General features: G+C 39.1%; 1 protein-coding gene across 1 annotated transcript in view; it reads left to right on the top strand.

Annotated features, from left to right (window-relative positions):
• Positions 1 to 17,692, top strand: part of LOC309498564 (uncharacterized protein) — a 270,271-nt gene that overhangs the window by 156,433 nt on the left and 96,146 nt on the right. Inside the window, exon 5 of the mRNA XM_082169347.1 lies at positions 7,728 to 8,048. Coding sequence (XP_082025473.1) covers positions 7,728 to 8,048 — 321 coding nt within the window. The remainder of the gene's footprint in view (positions 1 to 7,727; positions 8,049 to 17,692) is intronic.

Raw genomic sequence — 17,692 nt, forward strand, 5'->3', positions numbered from 1 at the left:
GAGCCCTAACTCCAAGCTGCCCGTCTCGAAAGTGCTGCTTAGCCTGGTGTCTGGCCAGCTAAGGGGCGGAGACGGGCCGTGCCGCCCTCCTGCATCCCCCTCCAGCCCGGGGCCGGTGAAGGCTCGAGGGGAGGAGCCGCAGGGAGGCGGCCTCGGCGGGAAGCAGACTAAGGAGACCGCACGGACGGATGACCGTCGGTGCAGAAGGCCTCAGTCTGCTTCTGGGGGGTCCAAAGACTGTAGGGTACAGTCCTCAATCACACCGCCGAGCAAGCCACCCGTCTCGAGAATGCTGCTTAGCCTGGCGTTTGGCCGGCTAAGGGGCAGAGACGGGCGGTGCCGCCCTCCTGCAACCCTCTCCTGCTCGGGGCCAGTGAAGGCTCGAGGGGAGGGGCCGCAGGGAGGCGGCCTCGGCGGGAAGCAGACTAAGGAGACCGCACGGACGGATGACCGTCGGTGCAGAAGGCCTCAGTCTGCTTCTGGGGGGTTCAAAGACTGTAGGGTACAGTCCTCAACCACACCGCCGAGGAGCCCAGCCTGGGACATGGGGGAGCTGAGAAAATGAATTCTCAGACCCCCTCACATCAACCTGGCTGAGCCCATTCCTGGACCACAGCTGTGGACATCACCTGGCCCCGGGATCACGCAGGTACTGATGTCGCCCGTAGAGCGAGGTCAGTAGTGTGCGTGGCGGATCGACCAGCCCAGACATGGGAGGCATAGCGTCCCTGCGTGGGGGCGTGGTCGAGTTTCCGCGTTCTGTCAGTGTAGGCCAGGGAAGGACCAGCGTTCCACGGCGGCCTGGTCTGACAGAACTCCCGAGTCAGCACTGCCTCGAAGGCGAAGGCGACACACAGCACTGCATGCCTGTGCCACGATAGTGACAGAGAACATACAGCCCATGATCACCACGCGATCGAGTGCAGCGAAGGCGGAGGACGTCCTGATGCACATCCAGGAAGCCTACAGCGCTCGGGGGGAGGGCGGCGCCACTCCTGCCGATGCTTTCAGCTGCCCGGGAAAGCATGGCCATCAGCTCTGGATCTGACCCGACTAACGCTGACACTCCAGAGGGAGGCAACGCAGTCGAATCCTCATTTCCAGAGGAATCAAGCCTGCCTTGTGATGCTGTGAGTGACATGACACCACCTGCTGGAGCCCTGAATGAAAACACTGGGTCCCCGAGAGAAACCAGGCACACACGGAAGCCCCACGGTTTGCGATGTGGAGGGGGGCGTGGCCCGAGGAATGCTCGTCGGTATTATGCCACACTGTAACCCTCAGATCACCCTGGCCACCAGCCAAAGTATCCCCTCTCGAGGAAGAGATAGATTGGGGTGTGGCAGAGGGGACTCTACCCACACGGAGATCATTGAGTCTCGATCTATAAACATCGCGATGGTCACGTTCCCGCAAAGAAAACGTGACTCATCCACGAGCGCTGCCGAGCGTGAATAAGCCCAACACGCGAAACAGCGCTCGTGACCGTTAGGCGGATGAATCACGCACCCACATCCAGTAATACACGGGCGAACCGTCTTGAAAAAGACGTGCCGCGTGCAGCTCTTTTAGAGAGAGGAAAAGCTCAGCAGAGTGCTGAAGCGCCCAGGGAGAAACACACACACTGTCGGCAGATCACTGCACAGATCGGCCGCAGGCAATGCGATCTCGCTGGAACACGCCGTCACACAAACACACTGAAGAATAAGAAACACATTTTAGTACATCAAAGTAAATACCTGTGTGTGTGTGTGCGCGCGCGCGTGTGTGTGTGTGTGTGTGTGTGTGTAAGTGATCACGTTCGTTCCACATTTTATTTTAGTCCAGGAGTTTTAGGAAAAAAGGGTGAACAAATTGCAACAGAATCAAACTCAACTGATTTTGTATCCTCAATATGTCCTGAGTAAGGGAAAAAAAGCTCAGAAGAATCCCATTAGGGGAAAGTTCTGAAAAAGACCCAAATATATCCTATTCATACGCCTATTCATTATCTTTCTCACATGAATAGGGTAAAAGATTTAACCTTTAGATATCACCATGAAAATTACTGAGTTGATTACTTATATCAAGACAAACAAAAAATGTATTACAAGTTTTTTTTAATTGTTTGTTAACATGGACAAACAGTGCATAATCTAATTACAGATGTGCTAATTTGCATAAATACCACAACAGATCTAAACATTGGGTCTAGCCAGGAGAAAATGTCTTGTTGAATCTTGTTGAATCATCAATATAACAGTAAAAGACTAAATGTTAAGGTCTGAATGGAACCCATTTAGGCTACCCATGAGCATTACATAGAGGCAGGAAGAAGTACTTTAAAACAGCCTTTATTAATTATTATTGCAGAGATGGGGTTTGGGGCTGGGTCCGTGGGACTGTTTCTGGGGGACGAGAAGATGTTTCATGAGATGCTTCGCGTCGGGGTCCCGTTCAGCCTGTCGGGGTTGTTATCCGCTATAACAACCGCCTCGCTATACATTATCCCTTACTTAAGACATGGATACATGGATTATTGTAGGCATTACACTGCCATGTATGTAATTCAAGTCGATTAATCTCAAGACAGCTAACAAGTTATTTGCTGCTGCTAGCCGTGTTAGCTATCTAATGAAACTATTCGCTAATCCTAAACTTGACATCGTTTCACCAAAAATAGTCGTACAACAGCTCAACACACATCCAGATGTTCCAACGCATTCTCATCCCAAGTCGTCAAATACTGACGCTTTTGACATTTCGTCTACATTGAACGCACATGGCACCCTTTAGCGTCAATATGAGACGCACAGAGCTTTGTTCGGTTATGGGTAGGTTTAGGTCTGGGGTAGGATTAGGGTTAGACCGCTAGGAGGCGCCTTCTGGCCCATATCTATCTGCGTCTCATATTGACGCTAAAGGGTGCCATGCGCATTCTATGTAGACGAAATGTCAAAAGCGTCAGTATATGACGACTTGGGATGAGATCGGGCTGGATGTTCCCAATAAATTGTAGTTGATCACCAGGTATGTTTTATTAATGTATATTAATGAATAATCCATGTAGGAAAAACAAAAGGACATATTTCTTACCTGAGGGACAGCTTAGTGACAGTTGACAGTTGAGAGTTGATAGTTGAGAGTTGATAGTTGAGTGGACCTTGAATTAATGACTGACTGAATCTCTGAATGTTTTAAAAACGCTGTACCCAATGTTTAGATCTGTTGTGGTATATATGCAAATTAGCACATCTGTAATTAGATTATGCGCCGTTTGTCCATGTTAACAAACAATTTAAAAAAAAACTTGTTATACATTTTTTGTTTGTCTTGATATAAGTAATCAACTCAGTAATTTTCATGGTGATATCTAAAGGTTACATTTTTTACCCTATTCATGTGAGAAAGATAATGAATAGGCGTATGAATAGGATATATTTGGGTCTTTTTCGGAACTTTCCCCTAATGGGATTCTTTGGGGCTTTTTTTCCCCCCTTACTCAGGACATATTGAGGATACAAAATCAGTTGAGTTTGATTCTGTTGCAATTTGTTCACCCTTTTTTCCTAAAACTCCTGGACTAAAATACAATGTGGAACGAACGTGATCACTTACACACACATCACACACACACACACACACACACACACACACACACACGCACACACACACACACACACGCACGCACACACAGAGACACACACAGGTATTTACTTTGATGTACTAAAATGTGTTTCTTATTCTAAAGTTAATAATTATATACATTTGGATTATTGAAATAAATAATATGTAACTGCATTCAAGTCTTTTCTTTTAGTATCATTACTGGAAATTTATGTGGCATTATTGCAAAAACAAGACACTTCAAAAGATCTCAAATAACAACTAAAAATACTGATTTAATGTGTTTTAAAATGTTTAAATATATATATTCATAACAAAAGCTGTTATAAGAGCAGTCAGTCACATCCCAAAAAATTAATGGATCTCTATGGCGCCTCTGCTGGAAGTGTATGGTAATTACACTTTTTGGCAAAACTATATTATCTGCACAAAAAAAAAAATTCTAACCAGCAGATGAAGAATTATGCATCTCACACCGAGATCAATATCCAGAAACAACTCATATTTCATTTCGATCATCATTAATGTGTTTTTTTTTATAATTTTTTTATAAAAAGGTAATATTTAATATGCATGCTAATGGTGTAGCTGAGGTGTTTTGCAGTAAATAGATCTTCAAATCTCCCAAAACGTAGCATTAATGTATAGATGAGAAGTAAACCAAAAAAAAAATATATAATATTTGTATTATTAAAAATGTAAAAAAATAAAATAAAATACAATCACTCTCCTAGTGCATGTTTAATCATATTGTATTAAATTATTTGTTAATGCATTATTTTGTCATGACTTTACTTGAGAGGGCCCTAATCATGATCAAATTCACTGTTAACTACTTCCCAAACTCAGCTCATGATTGATCATAAACTTCCTATCAAACACACAACGAGTGTTCAGCTCAGTGAAGTGATGTTGTGTGGTCAGAGAACAGAAGTACAGTATCATCACGACTGTGTCTGGATGGAGAGTGAACTACTGATCCCAGCAAACCTTCCCTGAGTTTTGCTCCTTCCTTTGGGAACTGTTCCACAAATATTCTTTGTGGGTTTTGAATTGTTATTTTGTATTTAGCTGTGCATAAGTCACAGTAGGGTGAGTTTGAAGGAAAGAGAGAAACACAGAACAGATAAAGAGCTTTTAAGGGCAGTTATTAGTGTATTTTCTACGGTTGAAGAGGAGGATCAACTAATCCTGTGCCGTCCAGTAATGATTATGACAAAGCTGACATCAAGAGTTCAAGATATGATGATATTACATTATTTACATTTGTTTCAAAGTCAGGGTATTTCTTATTCCTTCTTAAAGAGGCGTTTGATTTGGTTTATCCATAAATGTTTATTAATGCATTAACTATCAAACTCCGGAAAAAGACTGTATGATTTGATTCTTCTGGTTTTTATGCTGGTATGGTTTATATTTATTAATATCATAATGATCACTGAGATATACTGTGTTTCAGGTATCAGTGGAGTGGAGGATCATGTGTTCATCAGTTCTGGTGAAAATGCTCGTCTGTCCTGTAATAATGCTCTTCCTGACTGCAAATCTAAAACTACATGGACCCACTATAACAGAGTCAGACATTCAGGAGCAGTTGAACTGATTACTAAAGGGATAAAGAAGAAAGACACAGAGAGACATAAGAGACTGAGACTGGAGTCTGACTGCTCTCTGAACATCAAGAACGTCACAGAAGAAGATTATGGATTATACATCTGCAGACAATATGTGAATAACAGACAACAAGGACCTGATGCACATGTTTCTCTGCATGTTCTTCATGGTAAGTTTATGATTATGTGATCAATTTAAAAAGGGCAGATTCTCCTTTTAAACTCAGATGATGATTGAAGAGTCTGTGATTTGTGTCTTGTGTTCAGTTTCAGTGTCTCCATCATCATCATCTTCATCATCATCATCTTCATCCTCACAGACTGAGATCAGTCCAGGCCGCTCTGTGACTCTCTCCTGTCAGTTGTATTCAGATACTGGATTCTCCTGTGATTATTGGGTTCGTTCTGAGGGAGTTGAGCTGTTGTGGGTGAATCAGGCTGGTGTTGATCTGAAGACAGACTCCAGATATCAGATATCATCATCATCATCAGATCAATATCGCTGTATCATCATCACTCTGACTACAACACTCCTGAATGAAGATAACAACAGAGAGTGGAGATGTCGGCTTACTCACAGAAATCAAGTCAAGACCTCAGTCAGATACACTGTCAAGTATTCAGGTGAGAAAACACTCTTTTCTGACAGATTTGTCAAAACTTTCACACACTGGCTCTACTCTTCCTGATGGCTTCATACGTTTGGCAATTGTAAAATATTAGTGGTCAAAGTCCTAAACTGCATACAAATCCTTATAATCCCCAATATTGACCTCCTATGGGTCATAGCATACAATTACAGATATAACAAATTAGATATAGCTAAATATAATTCGAAATAATTGTAATTAAATATAACTAAAGATTTTGAGGATAAACATTTGTAAAATTCACAAATATATTGCACAGACAATTCTCATTATTACATTTCTGTACTAAGTGTTAATGTTTATAACATAAATAAGGAACAAAAGTAAAACAGCATGTATTTATATTCTTAACATTTTGTATAAGATATTGGTAAACATGAGAGTTTAAATCTGCCTAAATGCTACAAGAACAACATACACATATCAGAGGATCACTGTGTGTTCAACTGTTATCTATTACATTCATTAGAGCATCAAAGGAAACAACAGAAAGAAAAAAAGAGAAAACCATATAGTGGAAAATTTATTTAAAAAAATCTAAAAAGAAAAGGATTCGAAAATGATATACATCCATTTGCTTCTTTTTGCTTCTTTTTTGCTTCTTTTAGGTCCTCAATATAATGCTTAAGTTCAGTTTAAATAATATAATGTTAGGTTTATTATTGGTCCATTTCTGTTTATGGTATTTTACATAATTATTAAGTTAATCACCACATTTTGCTCAAAACTCTTATATCTTTACCAGACAGTCGAATATTTGATTTTGTGAATTTAAATATTAGATATTCAATATCAATCCAAAACAATATACATTCATAAAATAAATGTTTTATGGATTCTTCTTCTAAATTACAAAAGACGCATTTAGTCTCCATGTCTCTAAAAAATCTTGAGCTCTTCTCACTGGATAAATCAAATGAATGGCCTTATATGTAACTTCTTTAACTTTATTTGAAATTGATTTTGTTCTATATCTTACAGTAGGATAATGTTGAGATGTGCTGTGGATTAAATGTAGCCTTTATTCCCAAACGAACACATTTAAAACCAGTAAGCATTCGTGTAGGCCTGATTGAACTCATGGTTAATGAGAGATCATTAAAAGGAAGAATATCCAAAACTGAAGGGTTGTGACGCTTAGTGTATAAAGCTCTTGCATTAGATGTTCCACAATCTGTCAAAAATAGAAGAGGTGGAAACTATTTAGTTCAACTTAAAATATCTTCACTATAGGTGCTCTCGGCGTGTTAGTTGTGTTGCTACGGTAATGCTGGCATTTTACTCTAATATATGTTGACTGATGAGTCTGTGTTTAATGATGTCAATAAATAATAAAAGAACTACAAATAACCTTTATCTTTTGTTTGTTTGTTTTGTTGTACTGGTGGTGTAAAGGAATACAAATATTCTCCTAGTGCATCTTTAATCATATTGTATTAAATGATTTGTTAATGCATTATTTTGTCATGCCTTTACTTGAGAGGGCCCTAATCATGATCAAATTCACTGTTAACTACTTCCCAAACTCAGCTCATGATTGATCATAAACTTCCTATCAAACACACAACGAGTGTTCAGCTCAGTGAAGTGATGTTGTGTGGTCAGAGAACAGAAGTACAGTATCATCACGACTGTGTCTGGATGATGATATTACATTATTTAAATTTGTTTCAAAGTCAGGGTATTTCTTATTCCTTCTTAAAGAGGCGTTTGATTTGGTTTATCCATAAATGTTTATTAATGCATTAACTATCAAACACAGGAAAAAGACTGTATGATTTGATTCTTCTGGTTTTTATGCTGGTATGGTTTATATTTATTAATATCATAATGATCACTGAGATATACTGTGTTTCAGGTATCAGTGGAGTGGAGGATCATGTGTTCATCAGTTCTGGTGAAAATGTGCGTCTGTCCTGTAATAATGCTCTTTCTGACTGCAAATCTAAAACTACATGGACCTACAGCAGATTCAGACATTCAGCAGCAGTTTCACTGATTGATCGAGGGATAAAGAAGAAAGACACAGAGAGACATGAGAGACTGAGTCTGGAGTCTGACTGCTCTCTGAACATCAAGAACATCACAGAAGAAGATTATGGATCTTACATCTGCCAACAATATATGAACGGACAGAAACAAGGAACTGATGCACGTGTTTCTCTGCATGTTCTTCATGGTAAGTTTATGATTATGTGGTCAATTAACTGTAAAATTATTTATTAAACTCAGATGATGATTGAAGAGTCTGTGATTTGTGTCTTGTGTTCAGTTTCAGTGTCTCCATCATCATCATCATCATCATCATCTTCATCCTCACAGACTGAGATCAGTCCAGGCCACTCTGTGACTCTCTCCTGTCAGTTGTATTCATATGCTGGATTCTCCTGTGATGATCGGGTCAGTTCTGAGGGAGTTGAGCTGTTGTGGGTGAATCAGACTGGTGTTGATCTGAAGACAGACTCCAGATATCAGATATCATCATCATCATCATCATCAGATCAATATCGCTGTATCATCACTCTGACTACAACACTCCAGGATGAAGATAACAACAGAGAGTGGAGATGTCGGCTTACTCACAGAAATCAAGTCAAGACCTCAGTCAGATACACTGTCAAGTATTCAGGTGAGAAAACACTCTTTTCTGACAGATTTGTCAAAACTTTCACACACTGGCTCTACTCTTCCTGATGGCTTCATACGTTTGGCAATTGTAAAATATTAGTGGTCAAAGTCATAAACTGCATAAAAATCCTTATAATCCCCAATATTGACCTCCTATGGGTCATACTAGGCTAAAATAGACTCTTCTGATTTATGCAATATTTCATGTATGACCCATGAGGGACGTCAATATTGGGAATTATAAGGATTTGTATGCAGTTTGAGGAATTCTAAGGCTTAATAATGTCATTGATTCAGGAAAGCTGAAGGTTTATGGGAAGCAGCTCACTGTGTTTCACTCTCATATAAACCAGGAATAAATGATACAGTAACATCTCTCTTCTCAACTACTGCCACTGTAAGCTGTGATGATTGAACACAAACTGCATGTCATGATCAATATGAAAATATGATGTTAATGTCCTGATGCGTCTGAACATTCATCTTCTGCAGCTCCAGTCGCTTCAACAACACTGACTCCAGTCAGAAGCTCAAACTCTGAGAAGACATCAAGCCGAACTACAGCAGCAGCTTCTACACAAGGTTCATGATCACATGATCACTGTCACACATCATCAGTCTCTCGCTTCAGTGGTTTGCACTGGCTCTCACAGACTGCTTTATCATCACACATATTATCTACAAAAAAAGCTCTTGATTTGTCAGTGAGTTTGATACATATGACCGGTCTTGTACAGTCTGTAGTCTGATGCAAAATAATCATAATATACAGCTAGTGTAACTCACTCCACTCACATGATAAATGAATAAAATCATAGTGAGGATTTATTAAACACAACTCATCCCATGTTCATGTGAGCGGCTCAAGCACCAGAACTGAGCGTCACACTGATGAGCTTCTCTAGACTACAGCAGTTTGTAAGAAATGCCTTGACATTGTGTTCATTCATTAAAATATGAAATAAATTTTAAAAGATTTAATTTTAAAATTTTAAAATTTAAAATTTTATAAAACTTGTTTTTAAAAGTTGTAATATCAACTACAGCAACAACACTGACTTCAGATACCACAGCAATCTCTCTGAATCCAGGTGTGTGTGAACATCATCCTCATTTGACCGACTCATGGAGTTTTTCTGATCCTCTCACTTTCCGTGTTGTCAGTCGGTTTTTGTTTTGGTCTGTGTGACTCCGCCCACTGCCAGTTCAGCCAATAGTATTTCGACACCCCGGGATGCCAGATAGCAGGAAACACAGTGTATTGTAGCCTTGGAAACGGGCAAACAAACTGGGTCAGAGATTGCAGATTCTACACAACCTAAAAAGCCTTGATATCCATCTAAACATCTCTATGGGCCCTATTTTAACGATCTGAAACGCAAGTATCAAGCGTGAAACGCAAGTAACTTTGTCTTGGGTGCTGTTGCTATTATACCAGCGGGATAAATGACTCTTGCGCCCGACGCAAATCTAAAAGGGGTTGGTCTGAAGTAGCTTCATTATTCATAGGTGTGGTTTGGGCGTAACGTGAAATAAACCAATCAGAGCGACATCTCACATTCCCTTTAAGAGCAGACACGCTTATTCTATAGCGGATTCCTATTATAATGGCGGATTTGCCAAACGCACGCCAGGAGCGGTTCACAGCCGAGGAGACCGACGTTCTCGTCAGGGCCGTAAAACACAGAGAAGTGACATTGGGGATGGAGAAACACACCCAAATTAACTTCGGTTAAACAGGCGTATGAAAATTTGGGTAATTTGGGTAAGCTAGATGTATGCTTTTATAATAAACTATCTATCTATCTATCTATCATCTATCTATCTATCTATCTATCTATCTATCTATCTATCTATCTATCTATCTATCTATCTATCTATCTATCGTAATAATGTATGATTTGCAAAAATGAAAACTGCTGCTTCTGTGTAGATGAGAGAATCAAAGTGTATGCGCGTTGTGCACACGCTACATTGATTATGGCCAAGCATGCGCCCTTAAAATAGCATATGAATAACATGCGCAACGCGCCACTGACTTTAAACTATTTTTTTTCGGTCAGTGGCGGAACTGTTTTCTAAACCTGCAAAATAGCATGAGGGAACGTTTGCGCCGGAACACGCCTCCTCTTTGCGCTGAACCGCCCCCGCGAGCGCAAGTGTATTTCTTAGTTAACCGACGTGCGTCTGTGGAGGGAAAAGTCCTCTGTGCGCGGGTGCAAAATAGGAATGATACATGTGTCGGTGTACAAAGTCAATTGCGCTGGGTGCAAGATAGGGCCCAATGAAAGAGAGTATATTAAAACGCGAATAAATCAACTTACATTGTGTAAGTCTCCTCGGCTTTCATTGTCAATTACACTCGTTCTGTTGCGTGTCCTCAAACTGGCAACCCGTGTGAGCGTCGAGTCTGAAGAGGCGGGGAAACAACGATCTCTGATATTTTGAACATAATGCTGGGTACACACCAAAAGATAATCGGGCTGATTTTGGGCCGATTTCCCCCCTTCCGACAATCCTAGCTGTGTCCCGATTATCTTGATGGTTCTACAGATTATCTTATCAGATTTTCCCTTGGTGTGAGGTGTGTTAAGAGTGTCCGAACCTGATCGGAAGAACGTCGGAGCTGCCCCGATCGCGAATCGTAAATATTCAACATGTTTAATATTTACGATCAGAAATCCTAATGTGTGGGGGGGAACCCCGAGGACAAACGCAACGGAAGCATAACAAACGCAGTCATGGCACAGCAGCACAAAGTGAAATTGATGTGGACAGCAGAGATGGAGGATCAGCTTGTTGATTTGTGGCAACAGCACGAATGTTTATACAACGTGTAAAACCTTTCCAAACACTATCATCACAATTTCTTCCTGCATATCGTCCGCCATGCTTATTCTGAAGTCTCGCGAGATTTTGCGAGATTTCCTGTGTTCACAGTCGAGACTCTGGTTGAAAATCTGTTTGTGTGTGGTATAGGAGTATACACACTATAGGAGCAAAACAGTTAAATCTAGGATTTTTTGTCCTCATGTTTGTGGTCTATCACATTTTGAAAATCTTATAAGATGTAAAAAGTATTTTGGTGTGTACCCAGCATAACTCATCCCATGTTAGTGTGAGCAGCTTTCAGCACTGATACTGTAGCTCTGGACTACAGCAGTTTGTAAAATAAATGCCTTGATATTGTGTTCATGCATTCAAATATTATATATTTCTGTTTCCATTTTGTTTTTAACAGTAACGTCAACTACAACAACAACACTTACTCCAGATACCACAGCAAACTCTCTGAATCCAGGTGTGTGTGAACATCATCCTCATTTGACCGACTCGTTGTTCGAGCAGCCGATCACAGATTTTGACTCAAGCCATGTTTAATTTGTAATCTACATCACTTTCTAATTCCATTCTCTTGTACATCACCAACAATCATAAACATGAAAACTAATACCGTAATGTAAAAAATAACTGCCATTAAATGTCAGACACATCATTCTCATCCAGACAATCCTAAACAATCATGTCACATTCATATAGTGAACATATGAGGTACAGTCTGTTAGTGTACAGATGGCTTTTAATACATATCAATTTCTATAAAATCATCATCACAAGTGTCAATTTACATGGTAAATAAGGATAATTATTCTATTAAATGTGCCATTTTTATGTATTTGGTTAAACACAGTAATATAGTCCTGCTGAATGTGTATCTCTATACTCTCTCTCTCAGTGACTGTGATTGTTGTTGCCGCTTCATTCGCTCTTCTCCTTCTGGCTCTTATTCTCTGGGTGATTCGTAAAAAAAGAGCAGGTGAGTTTTTCATATTTTGTAACAACAGACTAAAACATCTGATAAAACAAATATGTAATTTAGACAAATTTCTTTCTCTAAAAGTGAAGAGAAATCAACGAGTTACAAAAATAATGTTGCTATTCTACAGCACTAGATTCTTCTAGACTCTTTTAAAAACGGATTGTCATCTGCATTAGAGACTGTGTGTGTGTTTGATCATAAACTTTCCCGTGACATTATGTTTCAGGCAACAGAAGAGGGACTGGTGACTCTGTGGTAAGTATTGCAGGTTGATCCATGAGTTATTAACCCTCTGGGGTCTAAGGTGTTTTTGGGGTCCTTGAGATGTTCTGACATGCCCTGACATTTGGGCTTTTTTCAGTTGCTTATAAACATATTAATGGCAAAGGTATAAATAAACTATTTAGCACAAACAGGGCTACCATAATATGTGAGCAACATGTATGTACATGTTTGTATTTTTGAGAAAATAATGTTTATGCATGGTTATTGAAAAAACTAAAAATGAAAGTTTCTGAAATAAGGCCACAAAACACATACTAATTATGTGTCCACAAGACTTCTGAATAATGCATTTTGTCGCCTAGAGTTTTTTCTTCAAAATGATGTGAAAATCATTCTGCCTAATCATTCACATGAAACAATACATTGATTTAAATTTTGTAAGACACTTTTTGTTTGGAAAGGCAATATGCGAGTGGGCGTGATTCACACCTGAGGAGACAATGGGCCTGCATAATGAGGCTGCATACTTAATGAGCCTTTCATTCAGGTGTGTGACTGAGCCACAAGAAAGAATGCAAGGACAATATATATATATATATATATATATATATATATATATATACATATATATATATATATATATATATATATATATATATATATATATATATATATATATATATTAGTGGTGGGCCGTTATCGGCGTTAACGTGCTGCGTTAACGCGAGACTCTTATCGCGCGATAAAAAAAATATCGCCGTTAATCTATTCTCCAAGTTGGGTTGGGAGATGGCTCTATACTACACAAGCTATGATGACGCAATCTACCCGCGGCCGCGAGGTAAACCCGGCTGCAACGCATATTCGTCGTCATCTTAAGTAAACACGGCTGAAAGTGAAAGCTGGTGAAAAAGATCGGTGCAACATCCATTATTTGGACTTGGTTCGGGTTTAAGCCGTCAGACGAGCAGCAGCAAACTATAAACAGAGTGTGTGGGGTAACAGTTCGGTAAATTAACACACGACTAACGTTAATCCGTTCTACCACCTCAAATTCAAAACGAAACATGATATCACTGAATACCAGCGCGCGCGTATTATTCCCATTCCAATATATCTTAGTGGTGTAGCACATAATCTCGATTTTAAGAATCGTTGTTGTGTTTCTTTTTAACTGAAAAGACATCAGTTAGACAATATTCTAATTTTAAATTTGGGGTTTCATAAGCTCCAAGCCATAATAAACATTAGACCTACTTAAGTCTCTGCAGCTAGTGTACTTAAATTTTATTTTTCTGCAAAATTATGTTGTATACTTACAGTTTTGCACAATATATGTTCTCAAAACTACATACACCCTTTAAAAAAAATACATTTAGCAGTTGTTTAGCATGGGTCTGTGTAATCTGTTCTGAAATGGTTTTATTATAATATACTGTATATCGTTATCGCAAGAAGCTGCAATGTATATCACAATATAGATTTTAGGCCATATCGCCCATCCCTAATTGATAGCCTATAGTAGTTGATAATAACATAGGCCTACCTAATGTTGCCTACGGACGGTAACGGTACAGTAGTAACCTTTTACAGTCTATGAGTAGAACAGCTTTCTCAAGCAGTTTGTGATGCATTTTGGAAACAGGAGATGAGCCCCTGGTCTAATGCGCCACCTGGCTTGAGAAACCCGTTCTCAAAGACTTACTTTTATAGTCATTATTTGGGTAGCACACATATTCTGAATGCCTTCGGCAGAATTCAAATGAGCCATTTTAATCTAGATTAATTTCAAAATTAATCTAGATTAATCTAGATTAAAAAAATTAATCTATGCCCACCTCTAATATATATATATATATAATTGGTTCACAGTTGTTGTTGTTTTTTCCACAAATTGTGCTTGCAAATTGTATAATATCCAAGGTAAACATTTCTAGTAATAGTGCAGTTAATTGTTCTCACTGTATTTTCAGATTTGGAATATATTCTCTACCCAAATGTGTCACTAATAAAACACAATAAAATTATTTAAAGAGAAGGCTTAAATTGGCCTTTTAAGAGTTTGTTTACATCTATCCTTGTATATATATATTTGCTATTTTATTAAAAAGGTTATACAATTACAACAACAATTGAAATTGTAACAATATTTCCAGTGTAATCTTTCTTTGTAAAAACTTGTAGCAACAATGAGTTGTTTAGGGAATTAGTAACTCAAATGATGGTAATATTCATAAGAAGATGAATATGTATATATATTGCATACACAAATTAAATTCCCAAAATAGGGAATAGTCTAAACCTCACCGTATATGAATAATTAACACGATTGCTCGTAGTAAATATTCATATAGGTCGGTACAATTATTTCACTTGTCAGGGTAAATTTCATGTAATTCGAATTCAGTTATTGCGCAACCTGTCCGTTTAGCGAACTGGATGCGAGACTTTCTTATTAAAATTTACCGGCCTGTAAACAGCGACAATAACCTTCCTGTGGCCACAAGGAATGATATTTTCATGTAAGGCACTTTAGATATCTCAATAGTTAAACCAAGTAGAGCTTTTAGCTTAGATCGACATCTTCAGGGACTTCAAGTTTATGGAACAATGAGACAGATTCAATTCAAAGATTATGGAGTTTAATAAAACAAACTAAGGATTACGTATACTACTTAAAACACGCAGGAGTAAATATGCATAACTAAACAAACAATACAAAGTTGATGATCATACGAAATATTGGAGAGAGAGAGAAAAGGGAGAGAGAGAGAGAGAGAGAGAGAGAGATAGAGAGAGAGAGTAAAAGTGAAAGTGAAAGTGAAATCTTCTCAGGACAAAACAGTTCAATCAGTTACTTTAAAAGGAGACCCAAAGGCTAGGAAGTTATTGACAACCTTAAAACAGCATTTTCTTTCAGATTTGCGATATTAAGATTGTAAGGTTACTTGCTTTGATGTGACCCCTTTTGCGCAGCTGGTTTGAAAAGGATGCTGGGACCACGTGTCACACGTTCTTCCGGTTGAGGTAGATGATGCAGAACTCAACTGCAGCGCGTACAAAAGATGCTTAGTCTTAAGTTCGTTTCGTTCGTGAATACACTGAACGACGGATAAATATCAAACTGAGGTAGATAAAAAGAAAAGACTTAGATTTAAGAAATTAGAAAACAAACAAAGGTCTCCGGCGGGAGTTGGTAGTGAAGAAAATGGACATCTCTCTCTGGCCTGGAAACTGCCCAGAGCAGAGTTTTGCTCTGTGTTTTGAAGGACCTAAAGTCACGCCTCCTCATGTGTATGAGCCAATCATTTGGGAGGACGCGTGGCGGTAAAACTTCTTTGTTCGCGAAGTTCATGCCTCCTGGGATGATGTTAGCGGAGACAGAACTTATTTCTAGTACATTTATAAACTGGTATTAATGACAGAATGCATCATGTTGAACTTTGTGTTATGGATTCGACACCGTTGGGTTCTTCTGATTAAAACAATACCATGAACGATAATTCTGTGAGCTAATAACAGGAAGATACATGATGCTTCGTGATTACACGCATATCAAATTGATTACATACTAGGGGTGTAACGATTCGTTTTAACAACGATTCGATTCGATTCGCGATTCATGGTTGTCGATACGATTCAAGGACGATATTGGTTCATTTAGAACGATACGATCCGAAATGATTCATTGACCTGAAATCGATTCAGTGACTTTTTAGCCAAAAATTCTTGTAAGGGAATCAGGTATCAATTAATTATGAATATAAACAAAGAAGTAAACAACAATCAATGTAAAATGCATTCACATTTTATTTTAATAAGTAGGACTGAACGATTATGACAAAAATGATAATTGTCGATTATTCCCTTGAAATTGTAATTGTGATTATTAATTACGATTATCACAACATTGAATGATGTTTTGAATAGTTTGGCCATGGGACCCACATTTCCCCATGGTCATCAAGCCATGACCCACCTTTTTAGGAATTATATAAGCCTATTATAATACATTTGTTTACACAAAAATTGTTGACACACAAGTTCTTTCCCCCTTTACTTAACATACAAAAAAAAATAAAAATGTTAAGAATATGTCAAATACTGATAAACACACTTCAAGGTTAAGCTGCAGTCCGTAGCTTTTCCTCTTTGTCGCCATCTCTGTTTTAAATCTGCAATTGCAGTCATTTGCGGAATTATCAACTTTACGTGAGTTGTGCCTCGACACAGCACAGCGCGGATGAACACAATGTTTTGAGGAGAATGTGTGTCTCTCTATCACCGCGCCGGTGTGGAGACTATCATTCAGAATCACAGATTATACTTTTTGGAAGTATGACCAAGATAAGAGTTTTCACCGGAAAATGTCATCTGAACAAGTAAGTAACATCCACTTTTGTTCTGACCAACTAAGGGGAAAAAAGCATTGCAGTAAATTGCGCTGATTAAATCTAACGATCGCTTATTATATCACGTAAAACCGCGCAAATTATACTTTGTTTTCAAATTGTTAATGTTAACAACATCAGCATTGCGTGACTACATTTAATGCCCTTCTGATATTTGTCCTTGTTTTCGCATGGGCCCGGTTGCAGTCTCTTTTTTTCTGTAGCCACTCCGAAGTCCGAACGAAGTCTTTTGCATTTTACAATGGGTGAATCTTGTCACTGGTGATTGTCGTTTGAACCTTTCTGGATCCGCCATCAAATTAATAATTTTAATTATATCAAGTGCTGTGAGAAAAGGCTATAAATCTCCACCTCCAACATCTTCACACGCAATATAGCCTACTAGCCGAGACACCTTCTTTATGTGGACAGATGTGACGTAATGACGCAAAGACACGCTCGAATTTCCCGCGGAAATCCACCAGTACCACTGGAATTAAAAACATTATTACAAGCTTACCGTTTTGAATCGAGCTAAGGCAAGCAGATAGTTTTGAACACTGCCCAGATAGCAACATTGTTTCGGCCCAGATCCGGCCCACATCTGGCACTTGTGGAATGCGGATCTGGCCCACATGCAGCGTGGAATGACGGCACTTGGGTGGCCCACTCCTGTTTGCCAGATCTGGGCCACAAGCAGGCCATAGCAATGCCACATGTCAGCCAAGAGCAAATAAATAAACCAGAACTGGACCTTAT

The sequence above is a fragment of the Leuciscus leuciscus genome (genome assembly GCF_965113295.1).
Source record: "Leuciscus leuciscus genome assembly, chromosome: 1".
Lineage (NCBI taxonomy): Eukaryota > Metazoa > Chordata > Actinopteri > Cypriniformes > Leuciscidae > Leuciscus > Leuciscus leuciscus.